General features: G+C 50.6%; 2 protein-coding genes across 7 annotated transcripts in view; one reads left to right on the top strand and one right to left on the bottom strand.

Annotated features, from left to right (window-relative positions):
• The window catches only part of RNH1 (ribonuclease/angiogenin inhibitor 1), a 12,834-nt gene extending 4,611 nt beyond the window's left edge, over positions 1–8,223 (top strand). Inside the window, exons 2-11 of one of the 2 annotated variants that reach the window (XM_012813353.2) lie at positions 1,496–1,730; positions 3,653–3,757; positions 5,209–5,379; positions 5,599–5,769; positions 6,182–6,352; positions 6,444–6,614; positions 6,686–6,856; positions 7,033–7,203; positions 7,674–7,844; positions 7,941–8,223. In XM_012813353.2, the coding sequence (XP_012668807.2) occupies positions 1,496–1,730; positions 3,653–3,757; positions 5,209–5,379; positions 5,599–5,769; positions 6,182–6,352; positions 6,444–6,614; positions 6,686–6,856; positions 7,033–7,203; positions 7,674–7,844; positions 7,941–8,028 (1,625 nt within the window). In that variant the 3' untranslated portion in view covers positions 8,029–8,223. Of the gene's footprint in view, positions 1–1,495; positions 1,731–1,894; positions 1,979–3,652; positions 3,758–5,208; positions 5,380–5,598; positions 5,770–6,181; positions 6,353–6,443; positions 6,615–6,685; positions 6,857–7,032; positions 7,204–7,673; positions 7,845–7,940 lie in introns of those variants that run through there. The other variant, XM_012813352.2, reaches the window with a different exon arrangement.
• Positions 8,224–9,961: 1,738 nt separating this feature from the next.
• The window catches only part of PTDSS2 (phosphatidylserine synthase 2), a 49,156-nt gene continuing 34,117 nt past the window's right edge, over positions 9,962–25,000 (bottom strand). For 3 of the 5 annotated variants that reach the window (XM_023508601.1, XM_003802762.3, XM_023508602.1), the window contains 8 exons: positions 13,397–13,531; positions 13,019–13,069; positions 12,473–12,586; positions 12,209–12,327; positions 11,609–11,723; positions 11,390–11,535; positions 11,085–11,270; positions 9,962–10,800 (listed from right to left, as the gene is read on the bottom strand). In XM_023508601.1, the coding sequence (XP_023364369.1) occupies positions 10,638–10,800; positions 11,085–11,270; positions 11,390–11,535; positions 11,609–11,723; positions 12,209–12,327; positions 12,473–12,580 (837 nt within the window). In that variant the 5' untranslated portion in view covers positions 12,581–12,586; positions 13,019–13,069; positions 13,397–13,531 and the 3' untranslated portion in view covers positions 9,962–10,637. The remainder of the gene's footprint in view (positions 10,801–11,084; positions 11,271–11,389; positions 11,536–11,608; positions 11,724–12,208; positions 12,328–12,472; positions 12,587–13,018; positions 13,070–13,396; positions 13,532–25,000) is intronic. The other 2 variants (XM_023508600.1, XM_023508603.1) reach the window with 1 other exon arrangement.

Genomic DNA, 25,000 nt, shown 5'->3' with positions numbered 1-25,000 from the left:
CAGCTTTTCATTTTCTCATATCTGTCTTATGATTTTTTGTACAAGGAGCACATACTTTGCTTGTGTGATAAAACCATATTGAAGTGGGGCACACCTGTACTCCTAGACCTTTGGGAGGCTGAGGCAGGATGATTGCTTGACTCTAGGAGTTTGAGGTTACAGTGAACAATGATCCTACCACTACGCTCCAACCTGGGCAAGAAAGAAAGGTAGGCTGGGGCTCCAGTGCACACAGAGGCTCTTCCATCCCTTGCCCCTGCTCTTACTCTTCCCCAGAATACAGTAACCCCCGCTTTTCCTGCATCAGGGTGGAGGAAGCACATGCTGCCTTCCCTCTGCGATTTGTCCTGACCACCTTCCCAGGTGCTGGACACACCCTTGGCCTGCAGTTCCTTAGGTTGTCTGTACCTGTGTGGACTGCCCCTGCCCAGTTACCAGCTCTCCTTGAACCCTGCACCTTGAGTTGGTGATCCCCTCTCCCTTTTCCCCAAACTAGGGCAACAAGCAAGGGCTAGCCCAGCCAAATTTTCTTCGCAATATTGAGTAACCCTTCAGCTTATAACTCAAAAGAACTGACCCCCCAGGCCCTGGTCAGCTCCTGGCTCCAGTTATGAAGACTAGGCTAGGGCTTAGTGAGCACTGGATGCAGTATCCCCAACAACTCTCCAGCCCTTTCCCTATCCACTAGCTCCTGGCCTGCCCCACCACGGGACCTTACCTCACTCTGCCACACCAGCACCCTTGGTTCTCTTTACCCTGCAGTAATTTCTCCTACTCCCACTTTAATTCTGTACATTCCTCTCCTTAACTGTGAGCTCCTGGGGGTGACACCTGTGCCCTGTTTTGCTCCGACACTGCCTGGCACACAGCAGGTGTCCAGTAAACATCGGCTGAATGGCTGAGTGCTGGTGCAGTGGGGACACAGGGATACCTGTGTTGTAAAACACCTTGAACAAATATGTAGCCTGGGCCTGTGTGTGCAGCAGGGCTGGGCGCATCAGAGGACATGGCCTGCAAAGTGATGGAGATGCTGAACTCTGCAACCCACCTAAGCTCTTCCAAACAGAAAGTCTAATATAAGACTTGCTCTGCACGTGTAAAAAAAACTTAACAGCCTCCCCTTGGAGATCTTTCCTTAGCAGTAGTCTTGTTTATTTTTTTTTAAAACAGTCTCACTTTGTCCCTCTCAGTAGAGTGCTGTGGCAACCTCAAATTCTTGGGCTCAAGTGATTCTCTTGCCTCAGCCTCCCGAGTAGCTGGGACTACAGGCGCCCATCACAATGCCTGGCTATTTTTAGAGAGAAGGTCTCCCTCTTGCTCAGGCTGGTCTCAAACTCTTGAGCTCGGGCAATCCACCCACCTCGGCCTCCCAGTGTGCAGAGATTACAGGTGTGAGACACGATGCCCAGCCTTAGTAGTAGTCTTTTTAACTAGTAAAGTATGGTCTGTTGTTTTAAACAATTTTACTACTGATAGATGTTTGGATTGTTTCCAGGTTTGGATAGTTACGAAATGCTGCACAAGACATTTTTGAACGTGTCTCCTGAGCTCGCGCACGGAAGTTTCCCTTCACTGATACATAGGAGCAGAGCCTTGTGTACATGTTTTACACCTGCCAAATTGATCTCTAAAAAGCCTCATCACTGTCTCGCCCATTTCGCCTCAGCCACAACAAATTATAGTCGACCTTTCCATCTTTTCCAGTATGGCGGCAAAAAGGGGTGTTTCAGGTGAGTCCCGCCTGCTGGTAAGAGGAGACAGACGTGGTTCCCGCCGAGGGTGGGACCTCCGCCAGGGTGGGACTCCGGCCGGCAGCCCGCCCCTGCCTGGAACTCTGACCCCACCCGGAGCCCCGCCTCCCCCTTGCCTCTCTGACCCCTCCCCCGGCCTGGGCGGAAGGAGCGCGGCGGCGGCGGCGGCGGCGGCCTTGGTCTGCGGTGCGAGTGCGTGTCGGTGCCCGTGTCTGTGTCTGACGCAGGTGCGTGTAGGGGGCGGACGGGCTCACGGAGCCGGAAGGGGCGCGCATGACCATTGTTTCCCAGACTCGGGTCGCTGTGGCGGGGGTCGCGCTGCACGCGCCGAAGGACGAACCTGGGGAGCGCCGGCCGCGCTGTAACCCGGCACTGGTGTGGCCTCTGGCGGGGTCGCCCCCACGCGTCTGTGCGATAGCAGGTCGTCACGGCTACCGCTTCGGCTCATACAACCGGAGGCGCTAAGAGGCACCTTCCCGGTCCCCAGCCCTAGCAAGGGGCGCGGCAGGCTCCGGTGGAGCCTAGGCCCGACGGGGCTGGGCCTCCCGTGGGGAAGTGTATGAGTTAGCGTCCGCGGGGCCTTGGGCCCCTCTGTCTCTTCTCACCCCCACGTCATCTAGAGATGACGGAATTCCTGTGAATTCGAGTCACTTTGGGTGACCACACCCTGGCCCCTAGGCCGCCTTCGGGCAGGCCCGGTTCTGTTCACGTGCTTTGGGCCGAGCTGACGCTCCCCGTGCCTGTGGGCAAGGGTCCCCTGCAGACCCACGAGAGTAGGTCTTCCCTTCATCCGCGCGGCCAGAGTAGGTTGGCCACTGTCTCTATCAGCCTAATCAAACCTGGGAAGGGAGTGGGGATGCCCCTGGGGCAAGGCCTAGGCCCAGACAAACAGCATCAGAAGAACGTCCTCTGAAATCATGTCCCTCCCGGCTGCCCTGCCCCCGTCAGCGCCACGGGTAGCTCTTCCCAGGGAGCTGTCTCTGGCTGTCCCAGTGCAACTCCCCGGGTTTCCTGCCGGCCCTCCACCCTGGAGTGAGTCCTGCCCAGTCCTTGACCCCAGGCCACTGCTTGGTGGTTGCTGGGGAACGTGTTCACCCACCAGCAGCATGTGCTGGGGGGTTATGGGGGGCCATCCCATGGGGCTCTCATGATGTCCCTTCCCATGGCCAGAGGCCTCAGGGACATCTTTGCAGTCAGTGCCACCTCCATCATCCAGGCCCCAAGGTTGTCCCTGGTGATATTTCAGGGTCTGTGATCCAATCTGCCTTACAGCTGGCTTCTCTGGGGCTGGCCAGGGTGGGATAGGATGTCCCCAGTCCCAAAGGGGGTCATGAGGCCAGGCTCCTAAAGCCTAGGATCCTGGTCTTGGGCTTTGTTGGCACTCTGGCCAAGTGCCAGCCTGATCCTTCTGCCTCAGAGCAAGATCCAGGCCAAACAGACAGGAAGGTTTCCATAGCCCCTGTGCCACTGGGGTCTCCAGACCTGTGGACCACCCTGGTCCCACCCTGTCCTTGCCCGGGCAAATAAGAGGCAGGGACTTCCTGGACCAGATTTGCTGTCCCCAGCTTCTCTTTGGCAAGAGGTGTCCACTGAGGACAGGTGGCTGGGAGGTGAGGCATCTGTGCCCCACATCCATGTCCCCAGTCCCTGCTGCCTATAGTGGCCTTTGCCAGGGGAGCTGGTGGCACAGCCTTTGCCTCCCCCACCCCCCATGTCTGCTTGTGGAGGCAGAGTGAGGAAAGTGCTGCAGGCACAGGGCAGGGCAGACACCTCCCAAGAGAGAGGCTATGGCTCTCCAGAAGCATCAACCCCCTTAGGGTCCTATTTGGGCCTTTTTCCCCCTCTGGAAAAACCCCCTGCCAGACCTGGAGAATTTGTCTGAGATGTTCTCTCTGACTTAGGCTACATCTTAGCTCCACCATGAGTCTCGATATCCAGTGTGAACAGCTGAGTGACACCAGGTGGACAGAACTCCTCCCGCTGATCCAGCAGTGCCAAGTGGTCAGGTACAGATGCCCTCAGGGTCACCTTGTGGGTGCTGGTGGGCCAGGCTCTCAGGCAGTGGTTTGTGCTTGGCAGCCAGACCACTGGGGCACACATGGGGGCTGTGCTCAGAGACATTATTTATGGACATGAAACATGAATTTCACATACATTTCATGTGGCATGAAATGGTACCTTATTCCTGTGCTTTTCCTAGCCATTTAGAAATGTAAAACCTATTTTGAGGATGTGGTGGGGCTGGCTGGTGGGTCTCTGGGCCTATGAACTCAGCTCTTCTTTTTGGGAACATGGGGGCAGGACTAGGCTCAGGCCTCTGTGGAGGTGCTGCCTGGCCCTCCAGGCCAGACAGGCCTCTGTTCTGAGTTCTCAGCAATGAGACAGGTGGCTGTGTGGTCCTCGTCTTTAACATGTTATTTGAAATAGGTGAAGATTTGCAGAAGAGTTTCGAAGGTAGCGCAGGGCTTCTGCACACCCTTACCAGCTTCCCTTAAGGAGACTGTCTGACATCAGCTGGGCCAAAGTGGCACGCCCAGCTCTAGGCTTTTCCACCACATTCTTGTCCTTACCCTGCTCCTGATTGGTTCAAGATCCCTGTTTGGTCCTCCTGTCTCACCTTGTCCCTGGGGCTCTGATATCTGTGAGTCTGGCCAGGCTCCTGTGGATGTCCCTCTGTTTGGACTTGTCTGGGGTTTTTTATAGTTTAAGTCACATTTTCAACAGGAATACACAGAATGCTAATGGGTCCTGCCTGGCATGTGGTACTGTCAGTGTATGGTGGCACCATTTGGACTATCCTTGATCAGTGTCCTGGGGAGATAGTTTGGGGTTCTGCTAATACCTGTTTCTGCTCAGACGTTTGCCTGCCGGTTTCAGCAACATCAGTAGCTGTGCTTGAAGTTATTAGTGTGGTGTTGCATCTTCATCATGCCCTCCATATTTATCAGTTGTCCTTTTGTGAGCAAGAACTGGCTTTTTTCCCACCTTACTCATTCATTTACTCTAGATGACTTGAAGATATTTTTGGCTTTGTTATAATCTCGCATCATTGTTTATTCTTGGTCACATGTTGCAGCTCTGACTGCCAGGAGGCTCTCCAATTGGCTCCCGTGTCTGACCATGTGCTGACCATCCCAAGCACTTCTCTGGAGTTGTTACCTCATACAGATTTGATTTCTCCCTAGACAGCCCAGGAGCTTTCATGCTCTGTGCCCCATAGAAAGACATGGAGAATTTATTATGCTGCAGACACACCACTACACGTTTTGAGTCTCTTACACAGTTCTGTAAAAAACATTTCCACCTGTTTTTTTGGGTTTCATTTTTGAAGTGCCCTGATGTGACCTACGTTGTTGATTTCTTGGACTACTAATGGACCACACCATGCTGTGTGGTGTGGTCTTTGAGTCTGAGGTTGGTGCCAGATGGACAGTAACTCTGAGGGTCCTACACACAGACTGGATGACTGTGGCCTCACGGAGGTGCGCTGTCAAGACATGAGCTCTGCACTACGGGCCAATCCTGCCCTGACGGAGCTCGACCTGCGCACGAACGAGCTGGGTGATGCCGGTGTGCGGCTGGTGCTTCAGGCGCTGCAGGGCCCCACCTGCACAATCCAGAAACTGAGGTGAGGTTCTACTGTGGGGCCACAGGGTGCCCAGAGACCCACCTGTGCTTGTGGTGGCTGTGGGTGGGCAGGTGGTGGCTTTAGGCAATCCAGCTTCAGTGCTGCCACCCCTGGGGTCATAGTATCACCACCATCCCTGCTGCAGAGGGCTTTGCAGCACAGCTCCCCTGGGGGGCCCCCTGCTCAGCCCTGAGAAGGCGCTGATGACCATGTTGCCAGCCTGCAGAACTGCTGCCTAACAGAGGCAGGCTGTGGGGTCCTGCCCAGCATGCTGCGCTCGGTGCCGAGCCTGCGAGAGCTGCACCTCAGTGACAACCCCTTGGGAGATGCCGGCCTGAAGCTGCTCTGTGAGGGACTGCTGAACCCCCAGTGCCACCTTGAAAAGCTGCAGTGAGTGTGTGCCCTGCCCCGCCTACTTCCCTGCTGCCCCATCCACAGTACACTGGCTGCAGGAGCTTTCAGGAGGGGACTTCTGTGGCTTTGCTATGCCCTCCTGCCTCCCCACTCAGCTAACTTTGCAAGGTGCTAGCAGCAGTTCTGGACCCAATGGCAGGGAACAAGCCTAGCTAAGTCAAGTGTGGCTCAGCACCCTAGGTGTGGGGTAGCCCAGCCACCACAAACTGACCACAGCCGAGCATCTAGCTTCTCCTAGGTCTTAGAGCTCGAGGTGGGTCTCTTGGTTAATGGAGGGCTTCCAGTGTCCACATGGGCTCCGGGTGCTCGTGTCCCTGACCAGAAGCTCTGGGGTGAGTCTCTGGGCCTCACTCTCCCTGATGCGAGGCATTGGCCTGCCCACCCCTAGGTTGGAGTACTGTAACCTCACGGCTGCCAGCTGCGAGTTCCTGGCCTCCGTGCTCAGGGCCAAGCCGGACTTCAAGGAGCTCATAGTGAGCAACAACGACCTCAGCGAAGCAGGTGTCCGTACGCTGTGTCAAGGCCTCAAAGACTCTGCTTGCCCTCTGGAGGCGCTCAAGTAGGCGAGGCCGAGGGCGAGGCTGGGGAAATCCCGGTGAGGGCTAGAGGGTAGGGCTGGACAGCTCCCAAAGCGGGTCATGTCTTCTCAGGCTGGAGAACTGCGGAGTCACAGCCGCTAACTGTAGAGACTTGTGCAGCGCTGTAGCCTCCAAGACCTCGCTGCAGGCACTAGATCTGGGCAGCAACAGGTTGGGCGATGCGGGGCTCACAGAGCTGTGCCAGGGTCTGCTGCGCCCCAGCTTCAGGCTCCGGACTCTGTGGTGAGTGGCCACCTGAGCGGGCGGGGAGGCTGTTCCAGGACGGGGCAAAACGTCACAGTCACCTTCCTTAGGCTGTGGGAGTGCGGCATCACCGCCGAGGGCTGCCACGAGTTGTGCCGCATGTTGTGTTCCCTGGAGAGCTTGCGGGAGCTCAGCCTGGCGGGGAACGAGCTGGGGGACGCCGGCGCACAGCTGCTGTGCGAGAGCTTGTTGGCTCCAGGCTGCCGGCTGGAGTCACTGTGGTGAGCCCAGCCCTGACCCTGAGCCCAGGAAGGGGGTGGGGCGCAGGGACTATGGTGAACCCAGCACAGGGCACGGGGCGCAAGGACCGTGGTAAACCCAGCTTGGGCCTACAAGGCGGGGCCCAGGAGCAGGGGCAGAACCAGCCCCAGCCAGGGCCCAGCATGTATGTCTACAGGGTGAAGACCTGCAGCCTCACCGCCGCATGCTGCCCCCTCTTCAGCTCGGTGCTGGCCCAGAACAAGTGTCTCCTGGAGCTGCAGATGAGCAGCAACCCACTGGGTGACGTGGGCGTGCAGACGCTGTGCCAGGGCTTGGGCCAGCCTGGCACTGTCTTGCGGGTTCTCTGGTGCGTTTGGGGGCAAGTGCACGTGGGTTCACTTAGCACTAACTAGAGTCTGAGTTGTATCTACCTCTGTAGTGCCCTGGGTCACGTAATCGATCCAGATCCCTGGCCTGGCAGGGGATCAATCTGTAGTGGCTCTGGGAAGAACTTTGCTGTTATGATTCTGAGCCCATTGTCATCCCCTGTACCCAATCTGCATTTTCTCTCTGGCAGCTTTTAAAGATCTCTTTCCCCATCATGTTCTGGGGTTTGATGTGCTTGGGGCAGAGGAACCAAGGCAGGAGGAGTTGGGAACAACCCAGGGTGCAGGTGTATTTCAGGGTCCCCTGACAGCGTGGGAGGGTGGGCTCTATCACTATCCTGTGGCGTGGTAGCAACACAGGTCTAGGTCACCCAGCTGGCTGGTGCAATGCCAGATCCACTTGCAGTCCTGACCTCCACCCTGCCTCCTGCCCCACCCCCACCCCCTGCAGGCTGGGGGACTGTGATGTGAGTGACGTTGGCTGTAGCAGCCTTGCCTCAACACTGCTGGCCAACCACAGCCTGCGAGAGCTGGACCTCAGCAACAACCGCATGGGAGATGAGGGTGTCCGGCAGCTGATGGGGAGCCTCCGGCAGCCGGGATGTGCCCTGGAGCAGCTGGTGTAAGTGGATGCACTAGCTACCCAGCTCTGCCTGGGCTCAAGCAGACCGGGCAGGATGGGGGTACCCACCTCACTCCCCTTGCTGCCTGTACATAGGCTGTATGACATCTACTGGTCTGAGGAGATGGACAACCAGCTGCGAGCCTTGGAGGAGGACAAGCCGTCCCTGAGGATCATCTCCTAAGGTGCTTTTTGGCCACCAGGCTCCTGAAACTTGGTCTCCCTGGACAATGCCTCAGTCCACGCCTCTGGAGCTGACCAGCTCTCCCGGGGCTCACTCCCTGAGTCCTAGCTTTGACTAATGAGAAACGCTCAAAACAGCTTATTTTACAAGAAAATTTTAGATACTTTATAATCATTAAAGCACTTGGTAGCTGGATGGTACTTGTCTATGCTTGTGGAGTCCCCTGAGGGCAGAGGCAGTTCACTACCCAGTGTCAGCAGGGCTCTTACCCCTTCTGTCACTATATTGAAGCCCACCTTCTGCCATACTGGAGCTCAGGGTGTACCAGCCCACCAGTGGCAGGACTCTCCATGGCTATGCTGGGAGCTACCCTTGGCCTAGCCAGGCCTACAACTCGGCTTCTGCACTGCTGGCCCCCACCCTCCTCTCTGGGCCAGGTCCAGTCCAGCCCAGCCCAGCCCAGCCCATGTTCTTGCCCAGAACCCCCATTAGCTCTGCATCTCTGTGGACAGGGCATGGGGGCCTAACCCTCAAGCCCAGTTGGCCTAATCAGACGATTTGGACTGTTAAGAGGGTTACTACTCTAGGTAACCTGTGGGCAGGAACTTTAGGTTCATTGCTGTGAAGCCATTCAAGTGCCCACAAAAGCAATTTCTGAATATGAGCCCCTATGCCAGTGGTTCTCAACCTTCCTAATACTGCGACCCTTTAATACAGTTCCTGTGGGTTGTGACCCACAGGTTGAGAACCACTGCTCTATGCAGAGGAACCAGGGCTCCTTGGAGAAATGGTGACCCTAGGCCTCGGGCAAGAAATGCACAGGGTGAGTGCCACACAGGCGGTGGCCTCAGAAACCAGAGCTGGGTTGGAGTGAGGATTATGAGAGGCAGTGACCCCAGCAAGGTGTCACCTCCCACCCACCTAGGCTCCACCCAGATGGTCCACAGTAGCCAAGGAGGCCCAGGGAGGATGACTGCAGTGGGGAGATGACAGCTGCTTTCACAAGGACAGCAATGTGAAGTGCACCTCTAACTGCTCCAAAGGGACAGGAGGGCAGCCATGACATTAGCCTGTATACAACTGGAGGCCCTGGGAGAGAAGCCTCAGTGACATAGGACTCAAGGAAAGTCCATAGGGAGCTGCCCCGATGGCTCTTGGGAAGGGAAGGGACTTGCTGGCATGGGCTGGGCAGTTACATAGGAACGACCTCTTTCAGAGGTGTCAGGTGGAATTCCCCAGTGGGCACTGTGTTCCAGCCTCACAACATAGAGGGCTGAAATCTTCAGCCTGCACATTTGCCACTTCATATGTGTTTAAAAGTTTTCATGGTCTGGCTCAGTGCCAATAGCTAAGTGGTTAGGGCGCTGGCCACCTACACCAGGGCTGGAGGATTCAAACCCAGGCCCAGCCTGATAACGACAATTACAACAAAAAGAATAGCTGGGCATTGTGGTAGGCGCCTGTAGTCCCAGTTACTTGGAGGCTGAGGCAAAAGAATCACTTAAGCCCAAGAGTTTGAGGTTGCTGTGAGCTGTGATACCACAGCACTCCACTGAGGTTGACACAGTGAGACTGCCTCAAAAAAAAAAAAAAGTTTTCATGGTAAGGTTTTAAAAATCTAGCCTGAGGGCAGCGCCTGTGGCTCAAGGAGTAGAGTGCTGTCTCTATATACTAGAGGTGGAGGGTTCAAACCTGGCCCCGGCCAAAAACTGCAAAAAAAAAAAAAAAAAGATTTCTAGCCTGAAAAGGTAGCTAGATTCCCTTCCAGGAATCCTGTGGCCAGTACCCCAGCGGTCACCAGGCCCAACCTCCTGGCTGAGCAGCTGTGAGCCCAGAAGGAGGGCTGTGTCCTGCATACCCACCCACTCAGAGGCCAAGCTAAGGCTCCCTGTACTCTGCAGGGCTCTCAGACACAGTAGGAAGGGCTGGAAGCTTAGGACCTTCATCACCACTTTATTTGTTCTGTTTGTTCATGTGGATGACCCAAACTCGGAGTCACAGAGACTGCATGAGCCCAGCACCAAGTTACAGTCCTCTGGCCCCTGGAGTTTCTGACTCAGTGCAACTGGAAGGGCCAATCCAGTGATCTCTGACCCCACCCACATACCAACAAGTTAGTCTATTAAACGAAGACCAGAGAAAACCTGATCAGTGCTTCGAGCCAGAGTATGGCTAAGCCTCCTTCACAGACAGACCACCTTGAAGCACCTGGGGCCAAGGGGGATAAGGGTACAAGGCGCCCAGGGCTATGCCATGCCAGGGCTGGGTGATGGGGAGGCCAACGGGCCCAAGGCCACTGGGCTGAGCAGGCAGGAGGGAGCAGAGACCCTCCCTCCAGAGGAACCAGCTGCCCTGGCCATGCCACCAGCTCATGGGTCTGGAAAAGCCTCAGGAGCCAAGGACATACGTGTACACCGTGTGTACATGTTTATACACACACATACACACATGCACAAATGGGGACGAAGCCAGGTGGGGCTTCCTTCATCCCTCTTCAATCCCTGCTGGGTGGAGTGCCCAGGAGAAAGGAAAATAAGACCTTGAGGTGAGGCCAAGCAACAGTTCCTGGGGGCTCGGGTTCCGGGAGGCTCCAGGGGTGAACGCACTAGTCAGTGTGGAGTGGGCACCTGCTTCCCCTCAGTCACTCCAGGCCCCAGCAGGTCTTCATCCAGCCCTGGCAGGTGCTGGTCCCCATTGCCAACAGCTCTGTCCTGGCTGCCTGGGCTCTGCTGCTTTTGCCGCCGGGTCTCCTTATATCTCAGGGTGATGTCCCTGGGGTAGGGGTGGGGACACGGGGTCACACCTGCTCCCACGCCAGACTCCAGACGCCGGTGCAGGCTCCATGAGTGCCTGGCACCTTCGTCCCTCTGGAGGTCCTTCAGGTGAACCCTGGGAGATGCAGGTGGGGAGAGGCCCAGGCAGGCCATCCCCGGGAAGCTGGTACATTGGGAGCTACTCAGATACCAACTGAACCAACTGCCCCCACCTGTGCCAAGAACCAGGGGCCAGGAAGGCACCTGGCCAGGTGGGGCCTCCTTTGAGAACATCCTACTCACCGTAGGAAGAAGCGCCAGACAGTCCAGGTGAGCACCAGGACGGAGCCAAGCGTCCAGCACTGGGAGATGTAGAAGGGCAGGGACAGGGTGAGTGTGTGGGGGTCGTACTTCACGACAATAAGCAGCTCTGTGACGGTGATGGCTGCCACCAGCCAGGCCTGCTGGCCCAACTTCTTGTGGGGCTTCCTGCAGAGGAGGGCAGCAGCTGGCCCAAGGGCCCTCTGGAAGGCCACACCCACCAAGGCCCTGCCTCCCGCCCTCTGAGCCTCCTCCCAGTACCCCTGCCCCTGGCCTGAGGCCCTCACGGGTCATCCATGAAGTCATAGATCTCCCGCATGGCCACGCCGCCCACATTCACGAAGAAGACGAGCCGCAGGAGGACCAGGCAGTGCTCTGGTGGCATCCACAGCACAAACTTCAAGTAGAACGTGTTCAGCTCTGCCAGCAAAAACTGGGGAGTGGCAGAGCGTGAGCCCCAGCTCTGGCCATCCAGATAGCCGCGTGACCGCAGGCAATGGCCTTACCACCAAGATGATGCCGCACACGGCCAGCCAGCGGCGCAGGCTGGAGGCAGGCTTCCACTCAAAGCGGACCCAGCTGTAGGGTGTGAACTGGAAGGCAATCCTCTTCATCTTGCCCCTGGGAACCACAGAGCTGTCAGCCTGGGAATGGAGGCCTCCCAAACCCCACCCTGCATGTCGGATTACTCTGGTCTTGAGGCCCCCCACCAGGCCACTCTAGCTAAGGGGTGGCACCAGCATGGCCCTCCTGCACAGCCTCCCCTGATCAGAATCCTTTCAGCCTCCCAGTGTGGATCCAGCTCTTCTGAGAGGGCTGTGCAGTGATCCCCAGGTGCAGATGGGCACCAACAGGAGGGGAGACCACCCCAGCATGGCCCCAGGACTTGACTTGGACTTTTGCTTTTGCTTTCAAATCCCAAAGTAAAGATGACAGAACACCTATCATCGTAAGGAGACCAGGAGACAGGTGGTGCAGGGGCCTCCAAAGGGGAGGGGGCCTGGCTGACAGCCCATTCAACACAGCAGAGACTTTGGGAGGGCCCACCAAGTCAGGGCAGCAGAAGCCTCCACCCCCCCAGGCCTCCTGAAGCTCCCAAGACGTACTTGTACGTTGGAATGTTCCAGAGGCCCTGCCACTTGTAGGTCTTCAGGGACAGCCACTCGAGGGTCTTCATGCCACAGTAGATGCCCAGCCCATTGCAGACGAGCACGTCCATGATCCACTGGGGATCGCAATAGGCGAGCACACCCCCATGCCCCAGCACCAGATTAAGGTGCCTGGCCTGACAGCTGGGGGCGCACAAGCCCCCCGTGAGCCCCCGGCCACCCCACCATCCCTCCTGCCAGAGGTGGGGCACAGGCACCTACGTGGTCCCACCAGCACTCGCTGAAGTTGGGCAGCTGGTGCTCCAGGCTGTACTCCAGGCACTCGAACATCACGCTCACGATCATGCACATCCACCAGTCCCGGATCATCAGCGTCTGCGGCACGCAGGGCTCCTCGCACTCAGCCCGCCGTGGGACATGCACACACAACCCGCCACAGGCACGCACATCGGGCTCTGGGGAGGGCTTGTGACCTCTGCCAGCCGCATGCCCATCTGCCATGTGAGGGCTGCCCGCATGTGGTGCCAGGCCATCTCCCTCAGCGGGACCAGGGGAGCCCAAGCCCAGGCTGGGACTTCCTGCCCTCCTGTCTGGAGTCCCTAACTGGCCCCTCATTGCTGAGGACAGAGCAGGGATTCACAACTCCCAGCAGCTTCCAAGACTCTCTGAGATGGCAAAGTGCTGGCTGCCAAGACTCACCTGCCCACCACACGCCCAGTGCACACTGAGGGTCAACCCTGTAGCCAGAAACCATCTATAGCCCAAGGCAGGCCCAAGGGATCAGGTTAGGAGAGGGGGCTGCCGTACCTTCAGGTACCAGCCAAGAAAGTGCGCGGGAACGAAGCCGTCCAGCTTATCCTGTGGAAGACAGGGCCGGATCCTCGGGTACAGCCCCCCTTGCTCAAGCCCCTCCTCCCACTGCTGGTAGGTCAGCAAGGACCCCAGAACCTCTGAGCAGCATGTGCCAGACCTGGGGATAAGGCCTGAGACTCACACAGGTGCTGCCTGGGCCTTGCAGGTGACACACCGACAGCTAGGAGGGCCAGTGCCCCGGGAGCCCATCTACACTGAACAGGGCCCTGAGTAAGTCCTGGGGCAGGAGGAGATCCCCGTGTGTGGGCACCGGCCCTTGGGGTGCTGAGGGCTGCACCTAGAGAGGGACCTGCCTCAGGGCCTGGCCCTCACCCAGACGTTGTGGAAGGGATCCGTCTTGTTGTCCGTGTCGTAGATGAGGCAGTTTCCCCCATAATCCCTCTCGGGTAGCGGGACCCCCAGGCTGGGGTCGATGTATTTCAGAAACTGCCGGCCATCCTGCACCGTCTGCAAGGCCAGTGCCCCTATTAGTGGGCTGGCTGGTCATGGTTTGGGGCTGCATCATGACCAGCCTGCTGCCAGCACAGGGCTGCAGACCTGGTCCCTGCTTATACAGGCCATGGAGGTGCTGTGCTCCCACCTGCACCACCTTTGCCCTCACAGAGGAGTCACCAGTGGGATTATCTGTGGGACAGCCACAACAACCTTTCCAAGCTTGCAGACACCAACGTTGGCTGGACATTCCTCCTGGCCTCAGAACCACTCTGGGACGGCCCCTTAAGTGAGGGTGCTGACTTTGAGCAGGCCTTACTTTCCCTTTAAGCCCCTCCGGCCACCTGCCCAGGGTCACAAAGAGGAAGAGGCTCTACAGCATGGAGACCAGAGGACAAAGCAGTGGTCCAGAAGGGACAGCAGAGTGAGGACACATGGGTGTCTCAGGCAGGACCTGGCCACATCAAGGACAGGAGATTCCTGAGCTCAGCCTGGGGCTGGAGCAGACAAGACATCATCTTGGGGGACAGAGGCTGACAGACAAGACATAGTAGTTCTGCCTTGCCCAGCGGCATGATGTACTCCCTGGTCAGGGTCCTGGCCTATATCCCACCCCGTGAGGTCTGACAGCTGCTGTCAGTGACTGTGCTACTGAGGGAAGAAACCTGAGCAGAGACCAGACCATGCGTACTTTCAACCTCAGGCCCCAAAGCCCAGGCCCTGCAGCCAGCTTTGAACTCAAGGGAAGCCCCATCTACACAGGCCAAGAGGTCAAGCCCATGACCACACCACTCTGGTAGAGGCCGGTTGAGACCCCTGACCCCACGGCCCTCCCTGGCTGAGGTGGCTCCCAGGGAGAAGGCAGTTGGTGGCAGGACAGACCCAGCCCTGGGCTGACGTCGGGGCATGAGAGGGAACAACTACAACTGGCTGCATTCACAGGTGTGTATGTTCGCTCTCAGCACATAGGTGTCCCTGCTCTATGAGCCCAGAGTGCAGGGAGCCACAACTCCACAGGAGCCAAGCACACCAGGCCAGTCTCAGGGTCCCGTCGTGTTCTCCATGAAGAGGGCCCAGGGCTCCCTGGACAAGCAGCAATTCCAGGGCCAGGGCAGGAGTGCCCAGATGAGCCTGGAGCACCAGTGGTGCCACAAAGTCAGGAAGTACTCAGAAGGACAGAACAAAAACCAAGAACTCCCAGGCAGCATGTCAAAGGGACACCAGAACCCAAGGAGAACGCCTGATAGACAGCATGATTCAGGAAACTAAATAAAGTTGTATGGGAATACAACCCGAAGCACAAAATAAACATCTGTGTGTCCATACTGATAAAATAAATGACTGAATAACTAACTGATGGAGAAGAGACAAATCTCCTCTGCATGAGAATCTCCAATATGCCAGATGTGTGGCTTAGCACTATAATCCCAGCACTTTGGGAGGCCAAGGAGGAGGGCGCCCAAGTGCAGCTGGGCAGCACAGTTAAGAGACCAATTAGCCAGGTGTGGTTAGCACACATCTGTAGTCCCAGCTAATTGGGAGGCTGAGGCAGAAGGATCACTTGAACCCAGAAGTCCAAGGCCCCAGTGAGCTGTGATTATATCTCTGCCTACGCAATGGAATGACACCTTATCTCAGAAAAAAAAAAAAAGAATCTCCAAATAATATGTAGACATTCCATCCTCAAAGAACTGAAGCACAGCCTTCCCAGCCCTCCCCTCTGGCTGCTCATAGGGACTTCCTTCCAGAGGACATGGCATGGGAAGGGGCAGCAGGAGGACAGTGCAAATGACAGACACTCTCAGCTAGGGTCAGGGTTGGCACCGCCAGTGGGAAGCTGTGGTGACAGGATGTGCCTTGACCCCAGAATCATGAGAAAAACATCCCACAAACCCTAATTGATACTGATGACTAAATCAGACAGACGTTCCTAGAAAATTACATAACAGTATCTCTTATGAATGTGGATCAAAAATCCTAGACAAAATCTTCGGAAGCCAAATCCAGCAGTATATAAAAAGGGTTACACACCATGACCAAGTAGGATTTATCCCAGAAATGCAAAGCTGTTCAAAGTAAGAAAATCCATCAATGTAACATGTCATATTAATCAAGGGAAAAATCTGTCATCATCTCATTTGGCACAGAAAAAGCATTTTTATGATAAAAACACTCAGCAAACCAGGAATACAACAGAACTTCCTCCTCCTGATAGGGGTACCCATGAAAATTCCATAGCTAACATCACACTCAATGGGGAAAGGCTGAGATGAGGAACAAGGCAGGCATGTCCTCCCTGGCCAGGTGCACCAACATACTGGAGGCTCCAGACAGGGCAGTTAGACGAGAACAGGATACAGAAGGCATCCAGGTTGGAACGGAGGTAAAACTTTTCTCTGTAGATGACACGATCTTGAATATAGAAAATCCTAAAAAAAATCCTCCCAGCCCCTCCCACCCCCAGACTATCAGTGCTGATCAGCAAGGCCAGCAAGGTTGCAGGACACAGCTCGACACACAAAGATAAGTTGTGTTCTTGACACTGGCAATAAGCAGTGCACAAAGAAATTAAGAAAACAGTTCCTCTGTAACAGCATCAAAATGAACAAAATACCTGGAAATAAATTCAACAAAGCTCAAAACTTAAACTCTGAAAACTATAAAACACTGTTCACAGAAATCAAAGGCCCGAATAAATACGAAGAGTTAATATTCTCTGGGCAACAACACTCCTAACAGAGACCTACAGATTCTGTGTAAATCCTATTAAAATTTTGCCTGCTTTTTTTACAGAAGTAGAAAAGGTGATCCTAGTGTTCATTTGGAAATTCAAGAGACCCAGATAATTTAAGCAACTTTGAAAAAGAAGAAAAGGTGGTACCTGTAGCTCAAGCCGCCAGCCACATACACCAGAGCTGGTGGGTTCAAATCCAGGCCAGACCCGCCAAATAACAATGACAACCACAACCAAAAAATTGCCAGGCTTTGTGGCAGGCGCCTGTAGTCCCAGCTACTTGGGGAGGTAGAGGCAAGAGAATCACTTAAGCCCAAGAGTTTGAGGTTGCTGTGAGCTGTGATGCCACAGCACTCTACCCAGGGTGACAGCTTGAGACTGTCTCAAAAAAAAAAAGAAAAAGAAAAAGAAGAAAAAAGTGGGAGTACTCACACTTCCCAACACCCGATGTCACTTGAGAGACATTCTACTAAACACTCGACCAGCCCTCCTCCAAATAGTCCCGGTCAACAAGAACAAGGAGAGTCTGAGAACCTGTCACAGGCAAGAAGAGCCTGAAAAGACAAAACATTTAAATGTAATGCACTGGCTGGGTGGGGTGGAGGGCACCTGTGGTCCACAAAGCTCGGTTGGCAGGACGTTGCTGGAGCCCAGGAGTCAAGGCTGCTGTGAGCTGTGATCACACCACCCCAGCCTGGGTGACAGAGCAAGACTATCTCAAAAACAACAATAACAACCGTAAATGTAATGTGGTATCCTGAAAGAGTCCTGGGGCAGAAAAACAACAGTAAGTAAAAACTAAAGAAATGTGAATAAAGCATGGACTTTAATAGTGTGCCGTACTGTTATTTGTAGTGGATGTGAAGACACTGCCATGGACAGGACATCCGGGCATTCTCTGTGCTGTCTTTGCAATTCTGTAAATCTGTTTTAAAATTAAAAGTTTGGCTCAGCACCCGTACTCAGTGGTTATGGCACCAGCCACATACACTGGGGCTAGTGGGTTCAAACCTGGCCCAGGCCAGCTAAAACAATGACAACTGCACCAACAACAACAAAAATAGGCAGGCGTTATGGTGGGTACCTGTAGTCCCAGCTACTGGGAGGCTGAGGCAAGAGAATTGGTTAAGCCCACGAGTTTGAGGTTGCTGTGAGCTGTGACACCACAGCACTCTACCGAGGGCGACATAGTGAGATTCTGTCTCAAAAAAAATAATAATAAAAAGATAAAATAAAATTAAGGGTGGCGCCTGTGGCTCAAAGGAGTAGGGCACCAGCCCCATATACCAGGGTGGCAGGTTCAAACCTGGCCCTGGCCAAAAACTGAAAAAAAAAAAAAAAAATTAAAAGTTTATTATAGATAAATAAATCAAAACACTACCTATTAAAACAAGTCAATTCAAACAACAATTGGTCTCCAAAGACACCCAACAATGGCTACAGTCACCAGCCAGCAGGAGGCCTCCATCTCATATAGCTGTATCAGCACTGTGATTAACATCTCATACCCCAGAAGACCACCTGTTGCCCAGACAATATTCAGCAAGATATATATACTGCTTTTGTTTTGTTTTGTTTTTTGCAATTTTTGGCTGGGGCTAGGTTTGAACCTACCACCTCCAGCATATGGGGTCAGCACCCTACTCCTTTGAGCCACAGGCGCTGCCCTGTTTTTTTTTCTTGTTTTTGTTTTTTTAATTTCAACATTTTCCCCCTAGATTTTTCTTGGTTTTTTTTCTTTTCTTTCTTCATTTTTCTAGTTTTAATATAATTTTCCATTTTGCCTTCTTTAACAATCCGAACTTCATTTTTGCTAGTGTTTCTACCCCTATTATTTGGCTTTTCCCCCAATTTTATCCCATAAAGTTTTCTGTTTGCTTGGTTTGGTTTGATTTATAGCATTTTTGTCTTTCCTCTCTACTTGGTGGAGGTGGTGTACTATGTCTGAACAGGCTAGCAAAGTGCTGCTGACCTCAAGGGAACCACCCAACCTGGCATCCCCAGAGGTTGGGGGTTTCTAAGGTTGGGTCAAAGTACTCTACTGTACATCTATATTGTTCCTGTTCCCTCTTTCTGTGCCTCTCTTCTTTTTGTCAATATTACCTCTTACTCTCACCCCTCTACTTTTTGTCAATATTACCTCTTACTCTCACCCCTCTACTTTTATCAACACTCTCCTTTTTTTTTTTTTTTTGAGACGGAGCCTCAAGCTATCCCCCTGGGTAGAGTGCCGTGGCATCACAGCTCACAGCAACCTCCAACTCCTGGGTTCAAGTGAGTCTCCTGCCTCAGCCTCCCAAGTAGCTGGGACCACAGGCACCCGCCACAACACCTGGCCATTTTTTGGTTGCAGCCATCATTGTTGTTTGGCGGGCCGGGGCTGGGGATTCAAACCCGCCACCTTAGGTGTATGTGGCTGGCGCCTTAGCCGCTTGAGCCACAGGCGCCGAGCCTCTCCTTTCTTTTTTATTTATTTGTTTATTTTTTAGAGACAGAGTCTCACTTTGTCACCCTCAGTAGAGTGCCGTGGCATCACAGCTCACAGCAACCTCCAGCTCTTGGACTTAGGTGATTCTCTTGCCTCAGCTTCCTAAGTAGCTGGGACCACAGGTGCCCACCACAATGCCTGGCTATTTTTTTTATTGCAGTGTGGCTGGAGCCAGGTTTGCACCCTCCACCCTCAGTATATAGGGCCAGCGCCCTACTCACTAAGCCACAGGCGCCACCCTTTTTTCTTTTTTAAAAATCTTTATTCCTATTCTCTTCTTGCTCTTCAGTCTTCTCATCTTCTGGTTCTGTACCAAAAGGACTCATCGAAACCCTAGGCCAGAGGCACAGTAACTTAAAGAGCAAGAGAAAGTGAAAGGAAAATTCTGGCAACATGAAAAACCAGTCCAGAGCAATCCCCCCAAGGGAACTTGAGGCAGCTACTGCAGAGGGTTCCACCTATAAAGGTTAGAAATGACAGAAAGGGAATTTAGAATACAGATGATGAAAACAATGAAGGAAATGATGGAAACAATGAAGGAAACTGCTGATAAAGTGGAAAATAACCAAAAGGAAATCCAAAAACAAAATCAAATAAGAGATGAACAACATGAAGAATATAGAAAGGATACAGCAGAGCTGAAGGACCTGAAGCAGTCAATTAGGGAACTTAAAGATGCAAAAGAAAGTTCTAACAACAGATTAGACCATGCAGAACAGAGAATCTCCGAGGTAGAGGACAAAGCTCTTGAGATAACTCAGATAATTAAAGAGGTAGAAAGCAGAACGTTCACTGACATAATTATGGGACTTTATGAAGTGTTCAAACATACGAGTTATAGGTATCCCAGAAGGGGAAGAAGAATGCCCCTGGGGAATGGAAGCCATACTAGAGAATAGTATAAATGAAAATTTCCCAAATATCACCAAAGATTCTGACACACTCCTTCAGAGGGATATCAACCCCAGGTCACCTCAACTCTAACAGAGCTTCTCCAAGACACACTGTGATGAACCTGTCCAGAGTTAAGACAAAAGAAAAGATACTTCAAGTTGCCAGGAGTAAGTGCCAGTTGACCTATAAGGGAAAATCCATCAGGGTGACTGCAGACTTTTCTGATGAAATTTTCAAGCAAGAAGACAATTATCATCTACCTTTAATCTACTTAAACAGAACAATTTCCAACCTAGAATTCTATATCCTGCTAAGCTAAGCTTTAAAATTGACAGAGAAATCAAATCATTTACTGATATGCAAACACTGAGGAAATCTGCCACAACAAGACCAGCTCTACAGGAAATACTTCAACCAGTTCTACACACTGACCATCAAATGGATCAACAGTAAAGTAAGAACTCAGAAATTAAAGGACAGAACCTAACTTCCACAATGATGCAAAAGATAAAGCTAAGCAATTGATTCTCACAAAATAAGATGAATAGAACACTGCCACACCTATCGATTATCTCAATAAATGTTAATGGCTTGAATCCCTACTAAAGAGGCATAGATTGGATGACTGGATTAAAAAACACAAACCATCCATTTGCTGTCTGCAGGCAACACACTTAGCTTCAAAAGATAAATGAAAACTCCAAGTTAAGGGTTGGAAGACAATTTTTCAGGCAAACGGAATTCAGAAGAAAAGAGGGGTTGCAACCTTATTTTCAGATACATGTGGATTTAAAGCAACTAAAGTCAAAAAAGACAAAGATGGTCACTTTATATTGGTCAAGGGAAAAACACAACAAAGAAGACATTTCAATTCTAAATATTTATGCACCCAACTTAAATGCTCCCAGATTCTTGAAACAGACCTTAGTCTGAGCAATGTGATATCCTATAATACCATAATAACAGGGGACTTTAACACTCCTCTTACAGAGCTAGACAGATCCTCTAAACAGAAATTAAACAAAGATATAAGGGACTTCTTGAGACCCTATAACAAATGTGCTTGATAGACGCATATAGAACACTCCATCGGAAAGATAAAGAATATACATTCTTCTCATTGCCCCATGGAACATTCTCCAAAATTGATCAGATCCTAGGACACAAAACAAACCTCAACAGAATCAAAAGAATTGAAATTTGACCTTGCATCCTCCCAGACCACAAGGCACTAAAAGTGGAACTCAACTCCAACAAAAATGTTCAACCCCACACAACAGCATGGAAATTAAACAATCTTCTGTTGAATGACAGTTGGGTGCACGAAGAAATAAAAGAGGAAATCATTAACTTCCTTGAGCTACCAAGACCTGTGGGATACTGCAAAAGCAGTCCTGAGAGGAAAATTTATCGCTTTGGATGTCTACATTCAAAAAACAGAAAGAGAGAGCATCAACAAACTCACAAGCCATCTTATGGAATTGGAAAAAGAACAATCTAAGCCTAAACCCAGAAGAAGAATAGAAATACCTAACATTAAATCAGAGATTAATGAAATTGAAAAGAAAAGAATCATTCAGAAAATTAATGAGACAAAGAGTTGTTTTTTAAAAAATAAATAAAATAGATAAACCTTTGGCCAGACTAACTAGAAATAGAAAAGTAAAATCTTTTGTAACCTCAATCAGAAATGATAAAGGGGAAATAATAACTGATGCCACAGAGACACAAGAGATCATCTCTGAATACTACCAGAAACTCTATGCCCAGAAGTTTGACATGAAGGAAATGGATCAATATTTGGAAACACACTCTGTCCTTAGACTTATGCAGGAAGAAACAGAGCTCCTGAACAGACCAATTTCAAGCACTAAATCAAAAAAAAACAAACAAACAAACAAAAAAAAATCTCCCAACAAAAAAATGCCCTGGTCCAGATGGCTTCACACCAGAATGTTATCAAACCTTCAAAGAACTTATTCCCATACTGCAGAAATTATTCCAAAAAACTGAGGAGGAAGGAATCTTCCCCAACATGTTCTATGAAGCAAACATCGCCCTGATACCAAAACTGGGAAAAGACCCAACTAAAAAGGAGAATTTCAGACCAATTTCCCTAATGAATGTAGATGCAAAAATTTTCAACAAAATCCTAGCCAATAGATTACAGCTTATCATCAAAAAAGTCATACATTGGCTCAGCGCCTGTGGCTCAAGTGGCTAAGGCGCCAGCCACATACATCTAAAGTGGCGGTTCGAATTCAGCCTGGGCCCACCAAACAACAATGATGGCTACAACCAAAAAATAGCCAGGCATTGTGGCGGGCACCTGTAGTCCCAGCTACTTGGGAGGTGGAGGCAGGAGACTTGCTTGAGCCCAGGATTTGGAGGTTGCTGTGAGCTGTGATGCCACAGCACTCTACCCAGGGGGACAGCTTGAGGCTCTGTCTCAAAAAAAAAAAGTCATACATCATGATCAAGTAGGTTTCATCCCAGAGGTACAAAGCTGGTTTAACATACCCAACTTCATAAACATTATCCACCGTGTTAACAGAAGCAAAAATAAAGACCATATAATCCTCTCAATAGATGCAGAAAAAGCATTCCATAAAATCCAGCATTCTTTTCTAATTAGCACACTGAAGAGTAGAGGCATATGTGGCACATTTCTTAAACTGATCAAAGCTATGACAAACCCACAGGTAATATTTTACTGAATGGAGTAAAACTGAAAGCTTTTCCTCCTAGAACTGGAACCAGACAAGGTTGTCCTCTATCACCATTACTATTCAATATAGGGCTGGAAGTTCTAGCCAATACAATTAGACAAGGAAATAAAGGGCATCCAAATGGGAGCAGAAGAGGTCAAACTCTCCCCTCTTTACTGACGATATGATCTTATACTTAGAGAACCCCAAAGACTTAACCACAAGACTCCTGGAAGTCATCAAAAAATATAGTAATGTCTCAGGATATAAAATCAATGTCCAGGGGGAGCACCTGTGACTCAGTGGGTAGGGCGCCAGCCCCATATACCAAGGATGGTGGGTTCAAACCCAGCCCTGGCCAAACTGCAACAAAAAATAGCTGGGCATTATGGTGGGTGCCTGTAGTCCCAGCTATTCAGGAGGCTGAGGCAAAAGAATCACCCACGCCCAGGAGTTGGAGGTTGTTGTGAGCTGTGTGATGCCATGGCACTCTACTGAGGGGGATAAAGTGAGGCTCTGTCTCTACAAAAAATAAATAAATAAATAAAACCAATGTCCACAAATCAGTAGCCTTTGTATATACCAATAACAGCCAAGATGAGAGGCTAACTAAGGACACAACTCCCTTCACCATAGCTTCAAAGAAAATGAAATACCTAGGAATATACCTAACAAAAGAGGTGAAGGACCTCTATAAAGAAAATTATGAAACCCTAAGGAAGGAAATAGCAGAGGATATTAACAAATGGAAGAACATACCATGCTCATGGCTGGGAAGAAACAACATTATTAAAATGTCTATACTTCCCAAAGCAATCTCTGATTTAATGCCATCCCTATTAAAATACCAACATCATACTTTCAAGAATTGGAAAAAATGCTTCTGTGTTTTGTATGGAACCAGAAAAAAACCCCGTATAGCTAAGGGAGTTCTTAGTAATAAAAATGAAGCTGAGGGCATTAGTATACTATATTTTAGGCTATACTATAAAGCCACAGTGGTCAAGACAGCATGGTACTGGCACAAAAATAGAGACACAGACATTTAGAATCCAATAGAAAACCAAAAAATGAAACTAACATCTTACAACCACCAAATCTTCAATAAACACTGGGGGAAAGACTCCCTAGTCAATGAATGGTGCTGGAAGAACTGGATATCCACATGTGAAAGACTGAAACTGGACCCACACCTTTCTCCACTCAAAAAAATTGATTCATCAGGTATAATTTAATTAAAAAATTAAAATTAAAAAAGCTATGATTTAATAAAAAAATTAAAAATTGATTTAAGATGGATAAAGGACTTAAATTTAAGGCATGAAACATTAAAAATCCTCAAAGAAAGCATAGGAAAAACACTGGAAGATATCTGCCTGGGGAAAGACTTCATGAAGAAGATAGCCATTGCAATTTCAACAACAACAAAAATAAACAAATGGAACTTAATTAAACTGAAAATCTTCTGTACCACTAAGGAGACAACAACCAAAGCAAATAGACAACCTACACAATGGGAAAGGATATTGCATATTTTCAATCAGACAAAAGCTTGATTACTAGGATCAATAGAGAACTCAAATTAATCCACATGGAAAAAAATCAACAATCCCATATATCAATGGGGAAAAGACATAAATAGAACCTTCTCTAATGAAGACAGACGAATGGCTAACAAACATATGAGAAAAATGTTCATCATCCCTAATTATTAGAGAAATGCAAATCAAAACCACCCTGAGATACCATCTAACCCCAGCAAGAATGGCCCACATCACAAAATCTCATGCTGGTGTGGATGTGGAGAGAAGGGAACACTTTTACACTGCTGGTGCGACTGCAAACTAATACAACCTTTTTGGAAGGAAGTATGGAGAAACCTCAAAGAATTCAAGCTAGACCTCTCATTTGATCCTGTAATCCCACTACTAGGCATCTACCCAGAAGGAAAAAAATCCTTTTCTCATAAGGATACTTGCACTAGACTGTTTATTGCAGCTCAATTTACAGTTGCCAATATGTGGAAACAGCCTAAATGCCCACCAACCCAGGAATGCATTAATAAGCTGTGGTATATGGATACCATGGAATACTATTCAGCCATTAAAAAAAGGGAGACTTTACAGCCTTTGTATTAACCTGGATTGAAGTGGAACACATTATTCTTAGTAAAGTATCACAAGAATGGAGAAGGATGAATCTTATGTACTCAATTTTGATATGAGGACAATTAATGACACAGTGGGGTGGGGGAAGGAGAGAGCAGAGAGAGAAAGAAGGAGGGAGGTGTGGGGAGAAGGAAGAGCAAAAAGAGGGAAGGAGGGAAGGGGAGGGGTCTTGTTGTGTGACACACCTTTTAAGGACAACACACAATTGTAAGAGGGACTTTACCTAACAAATGCAATCAGTGTAACCTGGTTTCCTGTACCCTCAATAAATCTCCAAAAATTAAAAAAAAAAAAAGTTTGAGGTTGCTGTGAGGTAGGATGCCAAAGCATTCTACCAAGGGTGACAAAGTGAGACTCTGTCTCAAAAAAAGAAAAATAAAAACAACTTAGTTGGGTGTGGTGATACAACCCTGTCATCCTAGCTGGCGCCACTGCATTCCATCCAGTCTGGGTGACAGAGTATGACATTATCACAAAAAAAAAAAAAAAAAA

This window comes from Otolemur garnettii, unplaced genomic scaffold (assembly GCF_000181295.1).
Source record: "Otolemur garnettii isolate 467f Iridium unplaced genomic scaffold, OtoGar3 scaffold00260, whole genome shotgun sequence".
NCBI lineage: Eukaryota > Metazoa > Chordata > Mammalia > Primates > Galagidae > Otolemur > Otolemur garnettii.
The sequence above is the reverse complement of the archived record's forward strand: the minus strand, read 5'-3'. Positions and strand labels throughout refer to the sequence as shown.